Source organism: Equus przewalskii, chromosome 15 (assembly GCF_037783145.1).
Source record: "Equus przewalskii isolate Varuska chromosome 15, EquPr2, whole genome shotgun sequence".
Taxonomy (NCBI): domain Eukaryota; kingdom Metazoa; phylum Chordata; class Mammalia; order Perissodactyla; family Equidae; genus Equus; species Equus przewalskii.
The window spans coordinates 69,893,759-69,920,047 of NC_091845.1; the positions used below are offsets into that span (position 1 = coordinate 69,893,759).

The 26,289-nt window shown below is 34.1% G+C and overlaps 1 protein-coding gene across 2 annotated transcripts in view; it reads left to right on the top strand.

Moving 5' to 3' along the window:
• The window catches only part of DNAJC13 (DnaJ heat shock protein family (Hsp40) member C13), a 110,677-nt gene that overhangs the window by 40,052 nt on the left and 44,336 nt on the right, over positions 1-26,289 (top strand). For both annotated transcript variants that reach the window (XR_011527158.1, XM_008544064.2), the window contains exons 10-29: positions 708-874; positions 988-1,067; positions 1,151-1,320; positions 1,806-1,905; positions 3,625-3,732; positions 4,413-4,568; positions 5,571-5,627; positions 7,612-7,733; positions 9,910-9,985; positions 10,235-10,330; positions 11,077-11,220; positions 14,482-14,564; positions 15,918-16,071; positions 18,850-18,953; positions 19,039-19,198; positions 20,464-20,526; positions 21,857-21,958; positions 23,643-23,747; positions 24,518-24,720; positions 25,781-25,865. Coding sequence is in view for 1 of the 2 variants with exons in the window: in XM_008544064.2 (XP_008542286.1) it covers positions 708-874; positions 988-1,067; positions 1,151-1,320; positions 1,806-1,905; positions 3,625-3,732; positions 4,413-4,568; positions 5,571-5,627; positions 7,612-7,733; positions 9,910-9,985; positions 10,235-10,330; positions 11,077-11,220; positions 14,482-14,564; positions 15,918-16,071; positions 18,850-18,953; positions 19,039-19,198; positions 20,464-20,526; positions 21,857-21,958; positions 23,643-23,747; positions 24,518-24,720; positions 25,781-25,865 (2,335 nt within the window). In the remaining variant the exon portion in view is untranslated. The remainder of the gene's footprint in view (positions 1-707; positions 875-987; positions 1,068-1,150; positions 1,321-1,805; positions 1,906-3,624; positions 3,733-4,412; positions 4,569-5,570; positions 5,628-7,611; positions 7,734-9,909; positions 9,986-10,234; positions 10,331-11,076; positions 11,221-14,481; positions 14,565-15,917; positions 16,072-18,849; positions 18,954-19,038; positions 19,199-20,463; positions 20,527-21,856; positions 21,959-23,642; positions 23,748-24,517; positions 24,721-25,780; positions 25,866-26,289) is intronic.

Sequence of the window (26,289 nt, forward strand, 5' to 3'; positions counted from 1 at the left end):
AGAACTAGGAGGACTTAACAACTAGAGTATACAGCTATGTACTTGGGCTTTGGTGGGGGAGGGACAGAAGATTGGCAACAGATGTTAGCTCGGGGCAAATCTTTCCCAGCAAAAAAAAACAAAAGAAATCTTTGTCTATTTTGGATAATAGTCCTTTATCAGATATACCTTTTGTAAATATTTTCTCCCAGCCTGTGGCTTGTCTTTTCATTCTCTCGATGAAGTTTCTTGAAAAGCAAGACTGTAGAGACAGAAAGCAGTAAGTGGTTGCCTGGGCTGGGGAGTTTTTTGCCCATGGGCACGAGGAAACTTTTTGGGGTGATGGAAGTGTATCAAAACTGGATTGTGGTAATGATTGCACAACTGTGTAAATTTACTAAAATTATCAAACTGTACATTTTAATTGGGTGAATTTTGTGATTTGAAAGTTATACCTCAGTAAAACTGTTAGAAATAATCTTAAAATAAAAAAACAACAGAAAAATGTTAAAGCTACAGTCCTTAAGCAACTTCTACAAGGTGTGTGAAGCAAAGAGAAAAGCTGGTATTGGAACTCCACGCTCCTGAAGCCCCTGTTCTTTTGTGCTTCTCCTTATACTCAGAGTTCCCCCTGCCCAGGTTACCTGCTGCAAGGCCTGTGCTGCACTCTGCGTCCCAATTCCTATTAATTGTCAATCCTAAAACCTTTTTATTTTTAACCTACTTAGAGATTCTTTATTAGCAAGTTTGCTGGATGGAGTAAGAGCCTCTGGTAACAGAGATGTTTGTGTAAAAATGACACCAACTCATAAAGGTCAGCGATGGGGGTTACTCAGCATGCCTGTTGATGAGGAAGTGGAGAGCCTTCATCTCAGATTCTTGGCTACACCTCCAAGTAAGTATTGATTTAAAGATAATTGCATTTCCATCCATCTACTTAATAATAATTTAAGAATTTTTAGGAATGCAAACCTCTAAATCCTTTTGAACTTTTTCATCTCCTTACAGATGGTAACTTTGCAGATGCTGTATTCAGGTTCAACGCAAATATTTCATATAGCGGAGTTCTGCATGCAGTAACACAGGATGTAAGATAAATTGTATCATAATTTGTTCATTGTCATTAACTTGTGTTGTGGAAACTTTTTTGAAATATTCTTCCTTCGCCTAGGGTCTCTTCTCAGAAAACAAAGAAAAACTGATCAATAATGCCATAACAGCATTATTGTCCCAAGAGGGAGAAGTTGTTGCTTCAAATGCTGAACTCGAGAGTCAGTTCCAGGCTGTGAGGAGGCTTGTGGCTTCCAAAGCTGGTTTTCTAGCCTTCACTCAGCTTCCAAAGTAAGTTATCTTCTGAAACTTAACTTCTTTTAGAGAATTTGAACAACTCAAAATAGCAAGTAATCAACAATTCACCTCTTTATATCTGACTAAACTTGATACCTTTTATTTGGTAATATGGTAGTTTTTGTTCATGAGAAATAAAAAAGAAAGGCAAGTGGAACTGAAGGGGGTTGTTGGTTCCATACTCATACATAGTGACTCTTGTTTTATTGAATTTGAACAGGAAATTGTATGCCTTATATATTTTTTTAAATTTTATTTTTCCTGCCTTTTAGTTTTAATTAACCTTAAAAACAATCTTCCCCCTCAAAGAAGAAAACTATTATGAAAACGGATAGGTCCCAGAGGTGGGATTCAAATATATAATTGCTGTAGTAATGTAATGGAAACTTAAGATGACTTATTACCTTATATTTTAATAATAATAGAATAGACTAATGCTCTGATATTGCTATTACACGCTTATTATTTTGTTCCGCAAGATTTCGGGAACGTCTCGGAGTGAAGGTAGTAAAAGCACTCAAGAGGAGCAACAATGGAGTAATCCATGCAGCTGTTGATATGCTCTGTGCCCTCATGTGTGTGAGTAGTGTTTTTCTTATGGAAACTGATTTTTCTTAAGTTGACTGATGGTTTAGATTTCTACAAACTTAGATTTTTATTGAACCAATGAAATTTAATGTTTTTGTATTTCCTAAATTGCTCTCATAACCATTTATTTATTCAAATAAACATTTATTTAGTGTATCTATAAACCAGGCCCTGTACTATGTACTAGAAATACGAAGATGTCATAATTGCCGACAGTCTAATAAGGTCAGCATAGGTATACAGTATAAAGTCATAGGGGCCATGGGATCACTAAAAAGCAGCACTTAATTTTGGTTTTGTGTTGACGGGAAGATGAAAGATTCCAGGCCAGTCTTTCTGGGAAATGTTACACTTGATCTGAATCTTGAAAGATAGGCAGGTATTTTCCAGCTGTGAGAAGGCTTTCCTGGGAAAGGAAAGAGCATATGTAAAGGCATGTTTCGGAAGCAGCAAATAATTAAATATGGTTGGATCATAAGGTGTGTATGGGGGCGCGTGGGGCTAGGAGTTAACAGCTAGGGACAGTCAGAAAAAACCGTTGTTTCAGATGAAGAAGCTAGATTTGTATTCTTTAGTAAGGAATAACTGAAAGATTTTTCAACAGAGGAGCAGTAACAACAGTTTTGAATTTTAGAAAGCTCATGGGTGGTATGTGGACTACAGATTAGAGGTAAAGTTAGAGTTGGGTAGACCAAATTATCATGTGAGAAACGATGCTGAGGTAAGCTGGGGCTAAAGAAGGCACATTTGAAAGCCATTTGAGAGGTAAAGATCTAACTTGGTGACAGCTTGTATGGGGGGAGAAGCAAATGGTTCAGTATAACATTGAAGTTTTTGGTTTACCTCAATTTTGTCTATAGGATTTTATTCCTTGTATACAATGTTTTAGGCAAGCTTAGTGGTATAGAATAAATGTAAGTAATCACTTGTATAAAACCTTGCATTTATTCCCAAAAGTGAATCTTGCTATCTTCACTATTTTATTATCTTTACTACTCCAAATAATTCCATTAAAAGAATTAATGGGATAACTAGAACATAGAATAAGAGTAGTGTGAAACAGACACATTGAGTCCTCATTATATGTTAGGTTTGGCTATTTATTTTACATGAATTATCTCATTTAAGCATCATAATAGTTCTGAGACAAGTACTGTTATTCCCACTTTACAGCTGAGGAAAATGAGACTGAGTTAAAGTAACTTAACCTTGCCCAAGGTCAGGAGCAGTCAGTAGCGGAGTTAGAATTTGATCTTTCCTCCTGACTATCATGCTGGAATCCTTTTTACACTCTCAAGTTATCCCAACAGTCAGAAGAGAATCACCTTGAGAGAAAGAAACTATTTGCTGCTAATTTTAGTATTTGCTTTTTAAATGCTAGGTTTTATTGCAATTTTAAGTTATAAAATTTGGGGGGGGTGGGGAATGGGTTTCATTTGCCCTGTAAGGAGATCTGTGACTTTGAAGAGAGTACCTTGTGCAGTAGTATCTACAGTTACTTGTTGGGCAAATTATCTATGAAGTCTCATCAGACCCAAGGGAAATCCTCATTTCTGCCTTCTTGTCTTATCACGAGTTTCCTTCCTGCCTTAAACTTTAAAGGCTATGATTTTTAATCCTTTCAGTATTTAATGAATACTCTTTGTAAATGACTTGAGTTATGCCAGCACATGGGACTGCTCATGAATTATCACTGTTTTTAATCAATAGCCCATGCATGATGACTATGACTTAAGACAAGAACAGCTAAACAAAGCTTCTCTTCTCTCTTCAAAGAAGTTTCTGGAAAACTTACTGGAGAAATTTAATTCCCATGTGGTAAGTTATAATTAAATTTGTATTAATGAGCGATACCATACATTATTGAAGGATATTGTAGAAGTGCAACATGGACAGTGTTTTGTTTTTTTTTTAACTGCAGCCCCCAGCTTTGGTCAGTGTCAGTCACAGCTCAGCTTGGTCACTAATAATAAAATATTCTGTTTTAGGACTATATCCATTCATCTGGGAAGGATAAGTTACAAAGCCTTTAGATTTTTACAATGATATTCCAGATTATTTTTTTTCTCTCTCTTTAAGATGCTCTTAAAATATATATAAAGCCAAATCTTTGTTCCTCAGTCACTGGTAACAGTTTTGGAGATGGACAATCTATACTATCTAGAAGGAACATGAATTAATTGCTAGAGTTTTGCAAGTGTTGTCAACGATCGCTTTTTACACAAATACGCATTAAATCTTAGTTACACATATTTGAGGAGTCTTGGTTATTCTCTTGAAATTTGACTGAATTTTAATTATTTTCCTTTTGAGATGTACTCAGCAGTGGATTTGCTACATAGTGAAAAGAGGTACTTCTTAGAGTCATCAAACTTTGAATCTCCTATTGAGAAATTAAATGTTTCCTTCTAACGTATAGAATAACAGAAACACATTATTGCTATGTTTTAAATGAAGCTCTCTATCATAAGTCAAGGTAATATGTTACTTTGTTTCAGGATCATGGGACTGGTGCCCTCGTTATTAGTTCACTTTTGGACTTCCTTACTTTCGCCCTCTGTGCTCCATATAGTGAGACAACGGAAGGGCAGCAGTTCGATATGCTCTTAGAGATGGTAGCATCCAATGGGAGAACCCTCTTTAAACTCTTTCAGGTGAGAGCATGTATTTTTCTTATCAGATAACAACTATTCTAAGAGAACCACTTTTTAAGTCAGTTTCTTTTTAAAATAATGTGTGTGCTTCTGTAATCATGTTGATAAATAAATACAGCCTAGTAAATTATCATATTAGGATGTTTAATTCACAGATTTTGGGGTATTTCATGTAGAGCTCTGTTGATGGCTTTTGACCAGTGCTTTGAGTCTGTTGCCCATCTTTTCCATCTTAGAAGTAGTGAAGGGGCTGGCCTGGTGGCCCAGCGGTTAAATTCGCATGTTCTGCTTCTCAGTGTCCCGGGGTTTGCTGGTTTGGATCCTGGGTGTGGACATGGCGCCACTTGGCAAGCCATGCTGTGGCAGGCGTCCCACATATAAAGTGGAGGAAGATGGGCACAGATGTTAGCTCAGGGCCAGTCTTCCTCAGAAAAAAGAGGAGGATTGGCAGTAGTTAGTTCAGGACTAATCTTCCTCAAAAAAAAAAAAAAAGTAGTAGTGAAAAGCTTGTTTTTCTTTCTTGTAGATCCAAGGCTACCATTTCTTAACAAATTCCTAAATAATAAGATAAGTTTTAGTAGGGCTGTTCATAAGCAACTGAAAATATTTGTTATTTCATATGATACTGTAGTATTTATTATGTACATATATATGTGTATGTGACATATTTTTATATTAATTTTATTATAAATGTCAATTTATATTATTTTACTATCTTTACTGTTTGATATTTATCATTCAAATAATTGTAATATGTATTATTGAAATAAGTGCCATTTCCTACTAACGTAAAAACTCTTTATGTTTTAAGTATCTGTAAAGCTGTATTGTAAGTATACTTAAAATTTTTAACTGAACTGTGATCTGACTTTGAGACATATCCTTTACTAATTTTATGGCTTATAACTTGCATAAAATTGTATATCTTCCTTAAGAGCAAAAACTAAATATGTTGAAATAAAATTCTTTTGTTTTGTGATACTTTTTCCCCCTATTTTAAAGCATCCTTCCATGGCAATTATAAAGGGAGCTGGATTGGTTATGAAGGCAATAATAGAGGTGAGAGAACAATTTTGAAATTCTCAACTTACTTGGATATTGATTGTCCATTTTAATTGAATGCTGACAAAATTATCTTTCAGTCTTTTATGGAAAACATTCAATTTTTGTGGATAAGAAAAATAATTTAAAATTTTTATTTAGAAATTAGTTTTAAACTAGTTTGAGAAACGATCCTCAATAATAAGCTAAGAGTTTAAAGTTCTTAAGTAAGTAAATTTAGAAAAGATAAATTTTTCTGTTCCTGCGTTGTTTGTTTTATTTTGAAAGAATTAAAAGCATTCCTTCTTCTCTTTTATGGGGAGTTGGTGGCAATGGTATTGAAATTTTTAGGTACTGAGGTTACATAGAAACCTATTAATGGAGTTAGTTCGTAGCAAAGTGGTATCAAATAAGAATGGTAACAAAACTTAGTTCCTCATGCTGAAGTGCATTTGTATTTAAGCTCTAGAAATAAAGATAATTGCTTTAGCCTTCTGTGTTTTTTAAAAGATGAGATCGTGGCTATGAATGTCAGCTTGGATACATTGACATCAGTCTAAATGGCTTTTGAATTCGTATATTCTTTTATCATAGTAATAATTTGGATAAAATATAAGAGTTTTTAATAAACTCAGCGATTGTGGCTCATAAATATAACATAGCTAAATAATAAGCACAGAATTAGTATACTCTTAAGAACTGTTAAAAAAATTATATATAGGCCTTACACTGGTTGGAACATCATAGTTAAATTTGCATTTTTAGTGTGTAGATACAAGTAAAGATTAATTTCCCCCCTCCAGCTAGTGGGTTCTGTGCTCAATTTTAGCTTCCAAAGTCAGTACCACATCTCTCATTTACAGAGCTTGCAGTAGCCAAGGACAGTTAGGATCAAAAGAACAAACAAAAGTTTATTGCTGACCCTGATCTACCAGCATATTGCCATTCATTCAGAAATATTTACTGAGTGCCAGGTGTAACCAAAATGCCGACTTTTGGCTTCAGTATAAGCCATGCCTGTCAGATTCATAGCCAGTGACTAGAGCTGGTGTCTGTGTAAGGAAGACTTCATTTATTTGCGCTGAAGTCCTGGCAAGTATCTTAAATTATTTTTTTCTGATTGTAAAAAGCGGTATATGATCTTTGAAGAAACATTGAGATGCTCAGAAAGAATACAAGGAACAAATAATAAATTACCTGTATTTTTACCATCCAGAGATAAGTGCTATTAGCATTTTGATAAATTTCCTCTCAGACTGTGTACTGTTCAAAATGATATATGTACATATACATAGTATGCATAGTATGTAGTAGTACACATACTACATATTCATTTGCCAGAATGATATATGTACATATTCATAGTATGTATATTTGTATACATACTGCATATTCGGTTGTACTGTATACTTGTACTTTTTTCAGTAACATTGTGAGCATTTTTACTTTTTGACAGATTGTCTTCAATATCACACTGCTTGCTTAACTTATAGTTCTATGATTACCTTTGATTAGTAGTCCTGTCTGTCCTGCCCTGTTGCCAAAGTGAGTCCATTAGTAAAGTAAAATTAGAAGAAAAGGAATTGCCCTTACATCGCATCATTCTTTAAAAAAATAAATAATTGTATTCACCACGAATGTGAATATATCCTTAATAACAAAAGCAAGCCAGATTTGCAGGTGCCTTTGGTAGGAACTGCTGGTTTCCCTGAGTTACCTGATATATACTTAGGGAATGAACCTAATTGTAATATTAAATTAAGCAAAGGATCATTCATAAGATAAATTTATATGAAAACATTTAAACCTCATTCCAAAGACGAATATTTTAAAAATTACTCATATTACTACCCACGTATGTTTTGATAATTGAAATTGCATTTTTAAGTTTTATTATATTGTGTACTGAGTAATTATCTAGAGATGTAAAATTAGTTTTACAAAATTAGGATAGCTTGCTTTAGATTGCTGCTTTAGGGATCATCTTACCCTTTTTCCAAAGGAAGGTGACAAAGAAATTGCTACAAAAATGCAGGAGCTTGCCCTAAGTGAAGGTGCCTTACCTCGACACTTGCATACTGCGATGTTTACAATAAGCTCAGATCAAAGGATGCTTACAAATAGGTAGGTTAAATTTAATTTGCTATAAATTAACTTGCTGTTCAGAGAATGGATTTTGATATTAAATAAAACAAACTGAGGAGTGTTTGGATTACACAAATGTTTCATTTTCTTTTGATTCACGTAGTTCTCCTTTTTCTTTCTCTGTAGAAGAATTGTGCCCAGATGATCATTGTCCCTGTCCCTGGATAACTTAGGAAGAAAAAATAAAACTGCGTTTGCTTTTTCCCCCACTATGCTCTTATCAGGCTCTACACCCATAGTCATGTGACTGGAACATGGAAAAGAGTACCTAGAAGCTTATGGAACTAGAACCACATACCCAGGCTTTTGCTCCTTGTACTTTCTCTGGCCATCTTGCATGCAGATGACCCCATGTGAAAACCTCTCCTAGTCAATTTTTAAATGTCTTTGGTCAGTTAGGTACTCTACTTTAAGAATTAAAAGTCTTAATATCTAACCAAGCTAACCTAGGCGTATCCTAAATCTCTGAGAGTTAAACAATTTTCCCTTTGGCAAATCATCTTCTTTTATAATAATGATTCAAATATAAGGAAACACATAAATCTGTTCATTTACTCCAGGCTACATAAATTCCAGCTCCTGTAACCTTTCTTTATGATTCCTGATATGTGACCCTCTCAGATACCCTTAGCATACCATATTGATGCATATTAGTGAAAAAAACAAAAAACAAAAAAAACAAAAATCATGAATATTTTAATCATGTTCTTTTTGACTTTCTAAATAATAGCATAAATTGCTGGCTTATGTTTACTTTGTTATACTACAAATTTTCTTTCTTTATCATCTGTGTCCAGTTATTAGGTGTCATAGTGTACTGCCTTGCTAATAGTTTTCTGCTATTTATACTATGTAAGAAGCTATTTGCATCCCTCACTTGTAAATGTTAGCCACAAAAGTAATCTTCTGTGTTGCCTGAGAGGACAATAAAATTTAAAAGGGAGGTTATTTCATTGATATACTGCCTTATTAGTGCTAGACACTATATTTCATTACAATAGAAACTATTTGATGTCTTATTCCATTAAACTCCCACGTTAGACGTTTGCTTGTTGTGCTTCTCTTTATTATAGTTACATTCCTTACTCTGATCAACCACAATATTGAAAAGCTGTCAAATTATGGTAGAAATACCACTTTTCATTTACATTGCTTTATCTTTTACAGATTGCTATTATAAAATGTTCTCTCTTTTATCCCTAATTAAAGCCTTTTAGGAATCTCTGATATGTACCTACCAAATGGGAGTGAAGGAAATTACAAGCTTAATTACTTCGATATGTTAGCTTCCAAATAGGCAGAGGAATGAACAGTTTTAGTAGTCTTCATTTTTTTGGTGTTAGAACAAAGTAACAATTTGGGTTTTCCTGTTAGCCTTTTTTCTTCTGGGAATGTAGCATGTATAAATACATATGTCTGTAGGTGATTATTTGGTTATTTCCTTCATAGGTTTTATGCCCATTCTTATAGCAAATGGCAATTGAATCTCTACCAAACCACAGAAGGGTCAGTGGTGAATGAAATGTATTCCCTGCTCATGAGGAGCTTCCCGTCTAAGCAGACAAATGTCATCATGAAGATTAAGTTTAATAAATGATTAAGTTGTAGATTCAACATTAAATCTTAGATTTTCTCTTTGAACCAGAATAATGCCTTTAGCTCAAAGGTGGGATGAGTAGAATAATTTGCTCTAAGTGCTTTAAGTCTTTGTCCAAACTCCCAATACTGAAAATATTTTCTATCTCTGACTTTCCCAAAGAGGTTATATTAGAACATAGTTCTTGACTTTTGCTCATGTTCAGAATTCCAAAGAATGCCAGAATGTTGTGATCACTGTATCAGACTTGTTATACAAACTAATTGTATCATCAAGTCTAATTATTTTTTTAAATTTTTCTTATCTTTAAATAGGGTAAGAACCTACTTCTTCATGTTCGGGTCTGTTGAAAATTAGTTTATCAGGGAAGCATTTTAATTTGGAGGAAAATATTATCTCATATCTCTCCAAATTAAAATACTATTTTTTAATATTTAACATCAGAATAATTTTGTTTACTGTAGTCATATTTCTTATGTGATATTTTGTTCTTAAAAATTCCTTTCTGTTCTAGCTGAGATAAAGCAGCAAACCTTTCTCAACGTCTGCTTTTTTCAGACAGCTAAGTAGACATTTAGTGGGACTCTGGACAGCTGATAATGCAACTGCGACAAACTTGTTGAAACGCATTTTGGTAAGTCAGTTGAATAACTGGAAAGATGTATATTCTTAAATTTCATTGATAAGTTGTTTATAATGTTAAAAGGTTTTTTAGTTTGTTTTTAATTTAAAAATACTTAATCATGGGAGTTGGCATATAATGAATGCTATCCTCAATAGCTAAATCATGGTTTTAATTTTTTTGGATTTGAAGGCTAAATTTTCTTTTGTGCAGTTGTTTTGAAAATGGATTTTATGTCTTGTTTTTGTTTGTTGTTTTTAGCCGCCAGGCTTGCTGGCATACTTGGACAGCTCAGATCCAGTTCCTGAGAAGGATGCTGATCGGATGCATGTTAGAGATAATGTGAAAATAGCAATGGTAAATATGATTGTCCTAAGTATGTTTTCAGGATGAAAGAGTACTTTTTTTTGAAACATGCTAAAGATTTTAGAAATAAACCAAGAATTCACTGCATTGGATAGTGGCATTCTTTTTAAATTATTATTAACAGCTTTTTGGGGGTAAAATTTACATTCTCAAAAATTCACGTGTTTTAAGTGCATGATTCAATAATTTTTAGTGTATTTACAGAGTTGTGCAACTATGTCCACCATCTGATTTTATGAGTAGTAATAATCTTTTATGTTTTGTTTCTCTAACTCAGCTTATTGGCACATTCAGGAAGGGCTTTAGAAAAATTTCAAATACGTAATGTGATATTTTGCATTGTTGGTGAAAGAGGCTAACACTGAAAAAAATTAATTTAGATTGGACTTTTTTCCTTGCAGAGCTATCTTAATTATTAAGGTTGGGTTACCTTTGAGGAAATTACTTAGCGTCTCTCAAGATGTGTTCTTTTCCTGTCCTCACCCCATTTGTCTGCACTCATCTCCCTCTTGATCTTGCCACCTCTACAAAAGGAATCATCTCGAAAACTAAGTAGAAAAGATTTCTTAGACAAAAAGTATAATTTATTGTAGCAGTTTTCGCCTTGTATTTTCGCTGAGCCCTAACCTCCAGAATTTATTTAATTATGTAAAATAAAGAGTGTGACTCAGCCTTACTTAGATTTTTAAAATAAATTTGCAAACAGAACTGTAATGGATTTCAATATTATTTTACAGGATCAGTATGGAAAATTTAATAAAGTTCCAGAGTGGCAAAGACTAGCTGGAAAAGCTGCTAAAGAAGTTGAAAAATTTGCCAAAGAAAAAGTGGATCTTGTGTTGATGCACTGGAGGGATAGAATGGGCATTGCGCAAAAAGAGGTAAAAATAAAATCTGCTCCCAACTTCCAGCACTTCTGTGTATCCTAGATTTACTTTAGTTGTTGCTGTTCACAGGGATGGTAGTCAGATACTTCTGGCTGCACACCTGAAGAAATGTCACCTAATTCTGATTCATACGTTTATGTAAACTTTTCTTAATTCGTAGTTTTATGAATCAATGAGTAGGATTTTAATTCGGTATTTAATATGAAATTCAATATAAAATTCTACTCGTAATTTTTCTTTTATAACTTCTGGTTTCCATACTTTTTTATTCATATGTATCTATTTCCTTCCTTCCTTCTTTGAACTTTGTTTTGTAGCTGTAAAATAAAGGTGCCCTTCTTGTTTAGCTTTTTTAGTCAGAGCCAGCAAGACAAGTGTTTTGGAAATGATTCACATTTTTTAATTAAATTTACTGTATGTAGTTAAATTTTTCAATATTAACTCCTCAAATAAAGGTGAGACCGAAAACAGTTTTAATCTCGTTTTTCAGCATGTAGTGTATGCTACAAAACTTAATTCAGTAATGTGCATTCTTCTATGTAGGGTGGAATGTGCAGTGGTTCAGATTGATTTACGGTATCCTGTAAAAGTTGACTTGATCTCACAGTTTTTGTTGACTACACTTGTACTCTTTCCCTTTAACCATCTCTTTACTTATGGTGGTTGTTTCCTTATTCCAGGAAAGTAATCTAAATATCTTTCTAAAACAGACAAGCTTCTTATGAATTTGCAGAATATCTAAACATAAGGCATCAGATGCAGGAGAGCAAATATTATAGTCTTGTGTGTCTATTTGAAATTGAGACCAAAATTCAGTTCTTCAGAACTTGAGCATAATGGGTTAATGCTAATTTGTGTGAGTGACATATGCGATATAAGGAATCATTAGACAGGCTTTCAGATGGCGAGGTCAGTAAAGAGAGTACTGAACTGTGAATTGGTTAACCTACATCTGAGCTTGGTTTCATCACTTTTTAACCCATATGGCAAGTTAGGGGTTTTCAGAACCTTATTTTCCTCTTTCAAAAAATCAGAGTAGCTATACCTTCATTCTCTAGTCTATAGGGATGCTTTGACGTATAAGCAAGATAATAAAAGCACTATATACATGTCTGGTCATGATAATATTGCTGTAGCATTTGAACAGTTGAAAATCTACAAATAAGATATGAGTGGTTTTTGCAGTTATTAAAAATTATAAGCTCCTGGGTTCAGGTAGTGAAACCTATTTCTGAAATAACAGTTATTTCAAGCTGTTGAATGTAACTATTCTGAAAATAAGTTTTTGGCATGATTTTATACATGGGATTTATCCAGCATAAGCTGAAACACAAAGCTATTTTAGCTAGAAATGTGGATAACATCTGTTAAAGACAGCAATTCAGAGGGAAAAGTATGTATTTTTAGTATCGATAATGTTTTATTGGTATGTTGGTTTCTTTTAAATGGGGCGTTATCTAAAGTGTCAAGCAAATAATGACACCAAATAGATATAGTAGTCAAGAAATTATTTCTGCCAAGGTACTATTTTAACATTAATGTCTTTAGGAAACAGTGAATAATCTTTGTGACTATTTTATTTGTAGAAATATTAACACCAAAATATGGAATGATCTTGTGCTTCAGCTAAAGTCTGAAAATTAACCATTGTTGAGATTAACTGGCTAGTCTCAAAATGAACTGCATTTCTCATATAATCAGAATGTTTATGAAGTCAATTCCATTGTAGCTGATGTTCTGTGTTGGATTAATAATAAGCTTTGGTTAATGTATAAAATTGCCTCTTTTCTCATTTATGTTATTTTCAGTTTAGAGATTTGTGTAGCTAGTTAGGGCTTTTAGCGTGTCTCTAAATCAGTCAGCTCAGTTTGTGGAGAGCTGATTGTTCTTTTTCTGTATAGCATTTATATTTTCATTACTCTAGACTCCCAGCTTTTTGTCCTGAGGGCAGGGGAAATGGAAGAAAGAACTTCTTGATTAGAGGTGTTAAGGAAAGGTTTGTCATGAAAACTAAACTTTTGAATTGTTTATGTACTTCATTCAAGTCACCTTGCATTAGTTTTCATGATAGTGCTCAGAATTAAAATTTATAGGAAACATTTCCTTTTATAACCAATAGGTTTTGTATTTCAAACAGCATTTACTTTTTAAAGTTTACTACTCATTTTACCTTTATTCTTTCTGTGTCATCTAATCTATTCTCTTGCTTTATTTTATATAATTTGCTACTTTAATGAAGTTACAGACTTTCATGTTTCAATTTATACTATGTCTACTTTTTGCTTCTGTCACATTGGGGGTTAGAATTTTCATGTCTGAAATATCTACAGGTTTTACTTGGAGCAGAGATTCTTAACCTCCACTCTCTGTGTAGACTTGGGGAAATCTTTGAAATCTTCCCCTCTGGTTGTAAACCTGACGTAGGTGTCTTTCTCGGGAATGGGGGCCATAGCTTTCTTTGAATTTTCAGATGGGTTTATGACTACCTAAATTTGAGTCATAGACGTAAAGAAGCAGGTGGGCCTTTTTCTTTCTTAAAGTGAAGATGATTTATATTGGTGACATCCTTGTGAAATTTGTATAATAGATATAGTTGAGCAATAGTAGGCTCACTCATTTTTATTTTCTTTAAAAATTTTTATTTTTTCCTTTTACAATTAAATTCAGGACAGAAACAATATGGTGAGTTTAAGTCCCTGCTACATGTGTGAAATGCGTTAAACTGCCTGGCATGTGGAGTCGTCTTTGATATTCTTTGCTTAATAAATTACATTCAAGTCTCACTTCACATACGTCTGAATGTAGATACTTATTACTTGTCCATTAGCTATTTCTGTTTATACTTGCTCCTCTTGGCTTTGGTAGCAGTTTAATAACCTATAATCTTTTGCACTTATTGTTTTCTCATGACTTTTGTATTAACTGCATGTAAATGTTTAAAACAAGTCACTGTTTTTGAGTATTATGTTTTATTAGTCATCACTGTAAACTTTAACAAAATTTGGTGTTGAAACTATAACTTCAGGCTACATGGAAAATATTTCAGCAATCCTATAGAAATATATGCTAATGGTATTATATTGTGATATAATCTAATATTCTGTGTTCATATTTTATAGATTTTGTTTCATTAATTTTGTATCTGCCAAAATTTGATGAAGGAAGTGTTGCTCAGCACTTAGAAAGTGGTCATCTTCTCACTGAGCCTGTTTGGTAGCCTCAGATTGAGCACTATGAAGTTTTTTTCTTTTCCAGAATATAAATCAAAAGCCAGTAGTTCTTCGAAAGAGAAGACAAAGAATAAAAATAGAAGCAAATTGGGATCTCTTCTATTATAGGTAAACTTTAGACCTCTTTTCCAACACAGATCGGTTGCCATTGCCATTAGAGGGATTATGACAGGTTTTTCTTGTCTGGAACTAGTGCTTTATGCTATAGGTATTTTACGCTATCAAGGTCAAGAATTGTAACTGTTGAGATTCATATGACTAGTGATGTTTCCATAAAATTAAGGCCTTTTATAGAGTGTTGGTAGTCTGAGGAGCCAAAGTTACTTTTAAAATTTTATTAAGAATTAGAGATGGTTGCTTTAAAACACTTTATTGTGGCTTAGAAATAACTGCATTATAACTTCTTTATCTTTGTTGGAAATGGAGTCTTAAAAGAGTTGATGATGAAAAATAAGATTTGTGGGAAATGAGTATCCACGTTAGCTGATCTTGTATACTTTTCCACACTTCTAATATGGTAACTCCTTCTTTTGCCCAGCCACTACTCCCCCCACCACACACGCAGCTACATACGTGTAAGACTTTCAAACAAACCTTTGGGGAAGTTTGCAAAACTTTTTGAGATTGCTGTGGTACTCAGTCTGGAAGTTGACCTACTGATTATATCTAGGCTCATAAAGGAAAATAGGTACTTGGAAAACTTCCAACAGTGGTTTCAAAGTATATGCTATGTATATAATGTGCAGTATGGCCTTAAGAGAATGAATATGTCTTGGTTTCCTCCCTCCGGAATCTCTCAGTTGTGTTCTCCCCCTAGAACTCCTTTGGAACTCTGACATCAGACTTGCTAGGATTGCAGACTAAAGTTGAGTCGATATGAAGCCCATCCATCTCCAGTTCAGACTTGTGTCCAAATTTATTACAATAGTTAAATTATTTCAGGAATAAAAGAAAGATATTTTGAAAATATCAATCAGAGCTTAGCAGTATTCTTTCTTGGGTAGTTTGTAAGGTTCTAATCTAGAATGTTGCTCATCCCACATACTTCACACTCAGTAATCCAGAAATTTTTATCCCCAACCTGAAATTTGATATCTGACTATAATTATTTTCTGACTGGAGTTTATATTAGCAATAAATACTCAAACTGAACATCAATTCCTTGTTTTGAAATTCACGCAGGTTTGTTTTATAGTTTGGGTTGATTTTTTTCCCCAGCATTTTATTATGAAAAATATGAAAGAATTTTACAGTGAATAGCTGTATACCTATCACCAGAATTCTACCATTAACATTTTACTATATTTACTTTATAAAGATTTTATTTTCTTTATTTATGCTTGCTAAAGTCTATTAATTCTACTGTTTTAATGCTTATTATAAGATGTAGTAAAGGGATATTTTTAGGTTTTTAAAAACATTTATTGTTTCCTGCTATTTTCTGATTATCTGTATATCTAGGTTTGGTCAGGACCATGCCAGGTCAAACCTAATTTGGAATTTCAAAACGCGAGAAGAATTGAGAGATAGTCTTGAATCTGAAATGAGAGCATTTAATATTGATAGAGAGCTTGGTAGTGCTAATGTGATCTCCTGGAACCACCAGGAATTTGAGGTAAGGTTTGATTTTTGTAGTATATTAGTTTTTTTTTTTAAAAAGCGTGTGTTATTTTTGGAGTGTGTGTGTGTTTTTTTTTAATTTATAGTTATATAACACATACCTTTATCTTTCCCTCTTAATTTTGTGGAGGAAATATTGATCTTTTCCTGCGACAAAAATGAAAAATTAACTTTGTTAAGTAACTCGGCTTTGTACCTGAGAATCATGTAGGAGTTTTATAAATTTCATCCTATGCTTTCTATATCTCTTTTTTGCTTGTTTTTTCCCTTTAGAGTCTTTCACCATTGAAACAGCCTGTTCCCATTGTTCCTCGTAGCTTGTTTGATTCATTTTTTGTGGTAATTTGATTCAGAATGTGGCCATATTTTGCTATTGTATTAAAAATACAAAAACAAGAAACATGCTCGTGGTAGATAACCGTGTGTGTGTGTGCGTGTGTGTGCATGTGTGTGTGTGTGAGTGTGATTTAAACTCTTATTAGAGTTGTAGATTTGAACATGCCCCTGACCCTGCAGGCTTTGATCTTTAACCCAACTGCATTTCTGAAACATGTAATGATTCGATTGTGATCATTCCCTCCTTGAAAAGCTTTGTTTACTTTGGTTTTGGGAATCTATATTCTTCTGGATTTTCTCCTCCACTATGCAATCCTTCTTTGCTCATTTTTCCTTATTCCGCAAATGTTGGTTGGCCCCAAAGGATCAGTTCTTGGACCTTTTTTCGTTTATATTTATTGCTCCAGTGATCTCATCCGTTCTCTTGGCTTTAAATGTTTTTCATTTGCTAGTGGCTTCCAGATTCTTATCTCCTTCTTAGAAGACTTTCTTTCCTAGACTTCATACTTTTGTCCTATGATTGAATATCTAATAAGCATCTAGAACTTAGCTCTAAAACTGTGCTCTGGTTCGTTCCCCAAACCTGCTTTGCTTGCATCCTTTCTGATCTTAGATAATGGCTACTTCTTATTTTCTAGTCAAAAACCTTGAAATTATCTTTTCTCTTACAACCCAAATCTGCATTGTCAGCAAATCCTGTTTAGTGCACCTTTAAAAATTATCTAGAACTCAACTCTTTGTGGGATTGTAGCAATATTTCTCTTTCTACCCTTGCCTCCCTACAATCTATTATCAACATAGCAACAATGTGGTCTTGTTAAAATGTAAGTAGGTGGTGTCACTTCTCTGTTCAAAGCCCTCTAGTGCTCCTATGGCTTCCCCTCTCATTTAGTAAGAGCCGGAGTCTTTAAAATAGCGTACAGGGCAGGATCTGTGTACCCCCTAACCCCAAACATTGTTTCTTTAATCTCATCTCCTACTGTTCACCCTCTCAATCTTGCTCCAGCCACACTGGCTTCCCTGAAAACACCACATTCCTGTTATGACTCAAGCTCTTTCTACTTGCTGTTCTCTGCCTAGAATATTCTTTTCCTTGGATAGCCTCATAACTTGTTTTCTTATCTCCTTCAAGTCTTTTCCCGAATGTCATCATCTGAGTGAGTCTTCCTTGGCCACCCTATTTAAAAATGCAGCCCTTTTTACACACACACATACACACACACTCTCTCTCTCTCAACTCATTCTCTCTCTCTATTCCCTTTCCCTGCTTTATTTCATTCTATAGCACTTACTATATCACACAACTGTCATGTATATTTTACTTTTTATCTACCACTCCTATAAGGAGAGAAATTTTTATGTTTGTTTATTGCTGTATCCCTGATGACTAGAACAGGGCATGGGATACACAGTATATGCTAAATAAATGGAAATTGAATGCTCAGAATTTATAGAAAGAAAGTGAAATGGATATATATGTGTGTTTTTGACTTTATAGAGTTTATATTTTTAGAAATCAGTTATTTTAGACTTAAGAAAAAGAATTCTGATAATCTGGTTAGAGAATTCCTTTTTACAGTTGCTTGTGAATCTTTACCTGAGACAAGCAGCCTATCTGGAGTACAAAGTCGTGGTTCTGCCCAACTCCTGATCGTGGGCTAGTCCCTCATGTCTCACCTTCAGTCTGTAGCCTGGGGTAATTTGACGTACAGAGAATGAATACTGTATAAAAATATACTGTAAAATGTATTTGATATGTTAGGAGATGAGGGAAGACTAGAAGTAGCTTGTGTGAGTTGGGCAAACTGTGTGTGGTGCAGGACCATCTGTTCTTTGCTTGGTTGTGGTAAGCCAAGAAGGAAATGAAGCTGATTGTGCCTTAACAGTGGTTTGATTCTGCTTTCCCTTAAGTCTTCGTGGACACCACATAGTCCTGTGACAGTTTTTTTTTTTTTTTTTTTTTTTTTTAAAGATTTTATTTTTTCCTTTTTCTCCCCAAAGCCCCCCGGTACATAGTTGTGTATTCTTCGTTGTGGGTTCTTCTAGTTGTGGCATGTGGGACGCTGCCTCAGCGTGGTTTGATGAGCAGTGCCATGTCCGCGCCCAGGATTCGAACCAACGAAACACTGGGCCGCCTGCAGCGGAGCGCGCGAACTTAACCACTCGGCCACGGGGCCAGCCCCAGTCCTGTGACAGTTTTTATCAGCAAGTTTTACATTCATAATTCTGACTCTTAACATTTAACTGAAATAGTAAGTCATATTAATAATAATGAATTACCAGATACTTCAAGAAGTGGTGAATTTTTTTCCTATTAAAGGCTGTCTTATCGAGGAAAGAAAAAGCCCTGAACAGGAAGAATTTAAGAAGTGATTATGTGAAATTGCCAAAAATCCATTGTAAACTAAAATAATGTAATTTGCTTTTATTAATAAAGGTTAAATATGAGTGCCTGGCAGAGGAAATCAAAATAGGAGACTATTACCTGAGATTACTGTTGGAGGAAGATGAGAATGAAGAAAGTGGATCAATTAAGAGATCGTAAGCTTTTCTTCATGTCTTTTGATATTTGTTTTCACTATTAGGTTCATGGCTAATTCTGTTGTGACCTTTCTTTTAAATCTAGGTATGAATTTTTCAATGAGCTCTATCATCGTTTCCTGCTCACTCCAAAAGTAAACATGAAGTGTTTATGTTTACAAGCCCTTGCTATTGTGTATGGCAGATGTCATGAAGAAATAGGACCTTTTACAGATACAAGATATATCATTGGAATGTTAGAAAGGGTAAGGATATCATTTAAGGAAACTGCTATTTGATGATATCATTGGGGTACCTGTTAAATTTTCAAAATTAAGTTCTGTTTGATCACATTGTTACCATAACTTCCTGCATGAGTTTTTCTGTAATTTTCATTATACTTAATTTAAATATTAGTTAGATGAATAGGAAAATGACTAATGGGTTAGTGTTTGTACACGTCAGTTTATTTTTTTCAGTTGCTGCTTTTGAACGACTTTAGCGACCTATTTGCCAATCTTTAATTTAAGTATGGGTGAGCAGGACAGGTGTGTAAAAGAAATAGTGACGTTCAGATTTGTATGTACTTTTGGTTTTCCATTTTGGAAAAACCTTAAATGATGCTAGCGTACTAAATTTCAGTGTGAAGATAGTAAAACTTTACAAACTACAATGATAACCAAAAAAAGGGAACCTTAAGGGAGTTAGCACATTTCTTTATTTTAGAAAGTTTGTCATTTAACACTTGAGCACAGTGGGGGAAAGAAAAAATTGATCGATTCATCCATCGTGAAGCTCAAATTTGAGTGTTACCTAATTGTAGTGTATACACTTTATTCTTTCATTTGTGTTTACGTTGCTCTTACATTTATCAACTTTCAGTGAACTGCCTTAGAAATTTCACGAGTTTTGAAAATGGCCATCATTGTTTGTTATGATTGCCTCAACTGTCAATCATGCTTAGTAGATTAGAAAACTTTCTCTGAATAAGGTCACAAAACATACCTAGGAAATAACATAACCAGATGAAAATCTTTATTGTTTGCTGTTACACCAGATTGCACTGTTGAATTCTAATTTATTGTTATTCTGGTGAACCTGAGTACTTGTGGCATAGCATTTGTGTTTTAGACAGATAGATTTTTCTTTCTTGTTTGTGTTCATCATGATGTGATTTATGTGAAGCATCATTAATCAGTTCTTTAGAATTGTTACCTAATTCAAGAGTATTATTTGGGTTAATTCTTGCATTTATTTCAATTTTTATGTATATTCTTAAAGCTATACATTAAAGTAATCTGCTTATGATTTTTAAAATATCTGCCTTTCTCGGGAAATAGACAGGTTATATAAAATTGCACAGAATGTGAGACATTGAGGAATTGCAATAACTGACAGTCTTCTCTGATTTTCTTAATGTTTAAAAGGTGACGCTATTTCTTATTGGCTTTTGGTTGATTTGTCAAGTGATCATAATATCTTAATTTGTGTTTCTATTCACTTCTGAATAAATTCTTATTTATTTCAATAGTGTACAGATAAACTTGAACGAGATAGGTTGATCCTCTTCATTAACAAGTTGATCCTTAATAAGGTACAGTGTTTTTGTATAAATATGCTGTTATTTCAAAGTAAGTCACATGAGTATGTACAAAAAGATAAATTATTACACTTTGGGTTAATTAGCCAGACGTGATTCTTTTCTTATCTTCTCCTTTTCGATCAGAAAGCTCTGTGTGCTCTCAACTCCTAGAAGGAAAAATTTTTGCAATATATTCTCTGTACATTCTGCGCTAATATTACAGATACGGATTAAATTATTGATAATAAAATTCTAAGTGAAGAATACTGAGGGATGAAATCATTAGCTAATTTTTCTTTAGGGAATCTTTAGGGTTAGATTTCAAGTAAAATAAGTGCGTGACATAAAATGGAAAGTTTTTAATTTATCAATATTGATGGTAAGGAGTAATTTGAAGACAAAATGAAGTGTCACTTTAGCTCTTCACATGTTCTTTTTAAGACATTTTGATAGGTTCATGCTGGTTTCTAATAAGAATTCATAGTTGTAATATATAATGTTGATTCACAATTGTATGATGTTGGAATGAAGTCTGAGCAGGTTTCTTATTAAATACTTGCTTAGTTTTAGTCTCACTTTTAGTAAACAATGCAAATGTTTTAACATGAAGTGTAATTAATAAGTCCTAGGAAAATTTATATTATAATCTCTTCCTAACTTCTAAGAAATTACCAGGGGTTTTTCTGTTTTTTAATTTTTTTTTTTGGTGAGGAAGATTATAATATCCACCGCCATCCTTCTCTTTTTGCTGAGGAAGATTGGCCCTGAGCTAACATCTGTGCCCATCTTCCTCTACTTTATATGTGGGACGCCTGCCACAGCATGGCTTGATGAGCACTCCATAGGTCCGTGCCTGGGATCTGAACTGGTGAACCCCGGGCTGCCAAAGTGGAGCATGACAATTTAACTGCTATGCCACTGGGCCGCCCCAGAAATTACGTTTTTACCTTAAGTTTACAAAGACAAACTGGAACATTAAAAGATTTTTTAATATACCAGATTTTATTTCTGATAATAGACTAACCTGTTTACTAACAAAAAGGCTGTGGAAAATACAGGATAATTGTAGAACCAGAGAGTTTGTTGTGGGTCTTATTCCTGCTGGGCTTTAATTTGTTTCCTTGTTTTTATTTTGCTGAGAATATATTTAAGTAAAGATTCTTCATGTGATCTCGTTGTAAAGTAGTTTTGCCCTTTTAATCTTAATTGATGTTCCTTGAACACAAAATCCTGAAAAAACCAAGTAATACGAGTTCTGTGGCAGTTCTTTGAGACCCTTTTAGATAGTAGTACCTATTGGAGAGAAAGATTTTAGATTATATAAAACATTTTTGTCTTTCAGAAAAACGTTAAGGATCTCATGGATTCAAATGGAATTAGAATCCTTGTGGACTTGCTTACCCTTGCACATCTGCATGTAAGCCGAGCTACAGTACCACTGCAGGTATGTATGCTGATCTAGATTTTACAAGCAGAACATTCTTTCAGTACAATTTTAGGATGAAAAGAACCAAAAAATCTGGAAATATCTCAATAAATGTGGCCATAAAGGTATTTCTCCAATAATTATGATAGTACTAATGCCTGGGAGATTAAGTCAAACAAAAAAGTAAAATAACTATAAGAACAATCCAGAATGAACAGTGATGATCCATTTTTATTTTTCCAATGTCTCTTTCGTCTTATAAAGTAACTGCATCTGTAATGTGGCTTATTTTGAAGAAATGTGACCTTTAGGATTTAAACTGAGTGTGTCAGTTATGTAACTGGAACTTTTAGCATTGTCAGTCGCTGAGAATACACTTTCCCTTGAGGAATCTGGAGTCATTATTGAAACCAGCCAATAAGAGGACAGAGCTGCAGGTGTCTACTGAAAGGCCTTTCTGATACCTAACTTATGGACAGGATCTATACTTAGCTCATTGGTGATTTTTTTGGTGTTATGTTTTATTTTTATTGCATCTCCGGGTGTAGGGAGATGTGTCATATTAGATTTTGGCTGAATTGTGAACAAAAGTACTATTTGAATATTTAGAATATGGCATTTTCTATTAGCAGGTTTGAATAGTAGTAATCCTAACGCTTGTATAGAATTACAGTGTACCAGGTACTGTTCTGGTGCACATGATATATTAACTCTTAAAATTCCTCAACAAACCTCTCTTTTTACAGTTGAGGAAACTGAGGAACAGAGAGGCTAAGTGTATTGCCCAAGGTCACGCAATAAGGAACAGAGCCAGAGTTAGAACCCAGAAGTCTATGCTCTTAACCACTTTGCCATACCTCTATAGATGACTCTAACTGAAAGCTGATAGTTATGAGAGTATTTAAAAACCATGTTTTAATAAAATACACTACATAAAAATTCTATCCTAGATTCTCGTAAACATTGATGTGTAAAATTGTAAGAATTATCTGTAGTGAGGGTAGTAGATTGAAACTAAGTGTTTAAAACCACTTAAAACTTTTCCCATTAGTATTTTAACTCATTGATCTCAGATGTTTATGAAGCTTTTAGTTGGCATGAGTTTTTTCCCTCAAAAGACCTTTAGTATTTTGAGCATTGTGGTTTAAGGTTAATGGTATATGCGTATTTATATAGCTACTTACAGTATTCTTTGCTACTAAAATTTTAGTGTCCTGATAATTTATTAATAACCATCAGGAATGTAGATGTTAGGGCCAGCCCCCGGTGGCCTAGTGGTTAAGTTCAGTGCACTCTGCTTTGGTGGCCCAGGTTCAATTCCTGGGCTTAGACCTACACCACTTGTCTGTCTGGCTATGCTGTGGCAGTGGCCCCCATACAAAAAGAGGAAGATTGGCAACAGATGTTAGCTGAGGGTGAATCTTCCTCAGCAAAAAAGAATGTAGGTGTCTTTGAATTTAGCTTAGATTGCCAAGTGAATTTAGGAAGCCATTTGCTTCAAATGCATATTAACGAGGAAGTCGCTTTTTTGGACTATTAGGTTAAACATCTAATCCTTAACTCTTAAAATAAGGTCACTTAAAATTTTAGATGAATTTCTAAAGGAATATAAACCCAAGAAATTAGTACTTTGTAACCTTTTGTGACATCTGCCCCCTTAGATTTCTGCCTTGAAAAATAACAAAATCTTTCTAAAACTTAGAGCAACGTAATTGAAGCTGCTCCAGATATGAAAAGAGAGAGTGAAAAGGAATGGTACTTTGGCAATGCAGACAAAGAAAGGAGTGGCCCGTATGGATTTCATGAGGTATGTGTCTTGAAGAAACTTTTTGTGAAAGTCTTAGCCTTTCTTATGCCCTCCTGCTTAGCACACATAGAGACATGGAATATTTTAAAACTGTTTTGAGTTAACTGTCATCAGCTCCAAGGGCTCTTCCATTCCATTTCCACATGAAGGATTACATGGCTTGCATTTCTAGAGAAACACAGACATACATACAATCATGTCTTTAAACCTTATTGTTTAAAAGCTATTGTTATGGAGGTAGCACTTAGGTTTTTAATGAATTTTATATCACAATTGCTACCTTAATAATTATGTCAAACTATAATGCTTCTATATGGTATGAACGGGTAAGTTTTAATATGTAGTCTGAAATCCATTGAAAATTGCTTGTCCAGTCCAAGGGCAATTTCATTTTAACATCTGCTGGTGTTTGATCTTGCCCTCCCATCCTCAGCCTTCCAGGCTCATTGGGAATTTAGCCAAAGGTAGTTTTATAGAAGACCAAGCTTTCTGCTTGTATATAGTTTTACGCTCTGCCTACCATTTTTATTCTTTCCAGTGTTCCTTATGCTCTGCAGGTTGGCCAACTAAATGGTTATTTTCTTTTATTAATAGCCAAATTTGAGTTCCTGAAGTCCTGTCAGCAAAACTTTGGTGTTGTTTTTTAATAGTGAACTTGCATGTTTATTTCATATTTTAGTTTGTATTTACTGTAAAATAGAAAACATTAGCAGACTTTTCCATTTTGCTTTATTTGTCTGTTTGTAGTAGTGATTTTTTTTATTCATTAGATGCAAGAATTGTGGACCAAAGGAATGTTAAACGCAAAAACCAGATGCTGGGCTCAAGGCATGGATGGATGGCGACCACTGCAAGCTATACCCCAGCTTAAGTGGTGTCTTTTAGCCAGTGGACAGGCTGTACTAAATGAAACTGACCTTGCTACGCTTATATTGAACATGTTGATCACAATGTGTGGATATTTTCCAAGCAGGTAAAATGTAATTGAACATTTCCATGGTTAACAGAGACTCTAAAACATTTATATGGGTGCTTTTTCAGTAAAGTCATGGGATGGACTCTGGTGATTTAGAGCAAAGATGATCCATTTGTGGCCTTGGGGGAATGCTGCTTTGAATTTTGGAGCTTTTTGGAACAGATAGAAAAAAAAAAATTGTAAATTAGACTGATACAGTAGCTAAAAAGCAACTTTCTCTGGGAGACTTCAAATAATGTTACAGAATTGAGGCTTTCTGGCTGCACTCTAGCAACAGTAACAATTACCATATTCATGTGGATCAGGTATGAACATTCTGAAATAAGCGTACTGCAGTCTGTAAACAGTGGTGAGTGCTGGCTCCTGATCTGTCAGGTTAGACACTCCTGGAATAAGAACATGAGTCTAGACCCACATCTTGCCCCACATGACTAGTGAAGGTGAGAATTTGTTATCCAGTGATAATCATAATTATAACCCTTGCATAGAACTTTTCAATCTTTATAAAATATTTGCATATACATAATTTTATTAGTAAAGATATTTTATGATGGAAATTACTGAGAAACTCAGTTTTATAACACTTGAGGCTTTACTGGTTCCAGTTCTCTTTAAAATTCAGATCTGACTTAAAACTATACAATTACTATTTAGAAGTAATATAGCTTTAAAATTAAGGCTTTACTTGGAAAATACAGTAGTTAAATTAAGGTTTAAATTTATGTGACAAAGTTTGGTATGCCCTTTTGGGGGGAAATATCCGCTGACACTATGTTAGACAACACCAAGTCTAATCAATTAAATAATAAATAAGAGTCTTTGGCTCTTCTAGGGTACTGTTTTTCAAGGAAATCTTTTGGAAGGAAATGAAGTCATATTAAGCAGCCAAATAGATTTAAACCAAAATACCTAATCATGTTCCCAGCTGTATGAGAGCTTAGTCTTCATTAACAAAAAAGTAAGGTAACATGCTTCATGCCTAGTAGAATGTCATATGCTCTGAACATACAAATTTTAATAAATATATTAAATGTTGACCTTAGAAAATATTTTCTAGGGATCAAGATAATGCCATCATTCGGCCTTTGCCCAGAGTGAAAAGACTGCTGTCAGACAGTGCTTGCCTTCCCCATATTATTCAGGTGAGTTAGGTTTATGTTATCAAATTAGGAACAGTATTGTAAGAGTCGTATTCCCTTATTTAATTTTATTATGAGCCCCAGTCTTTATTTTCTGGTAGTCTATTCCATTTCAAAAAGCCTGAACCCTGAATTACATTTACTTCACTTACTTCCTAACTGAGCTGATACTCTGATCTAATTGAATTGATACTCTGAATATACTGTGAAAGGTTGTGTATCCAAGAGCCTAAACATGGGAAGCCTCCAGAATCCAGTTGTTCTCAAAAGGTTTTACTTTTTGGGAATTAAGCTACCTAAACTCCAAATGAGCATTAAACTCAAAATAAGTCAGGTCCCAGAGATTTCAGGTCATGTTTCCCTGCTGTCTATTGACTATTCTACTGTCATATCTAATTATTTTAATATTAACCACACATGATGTGAC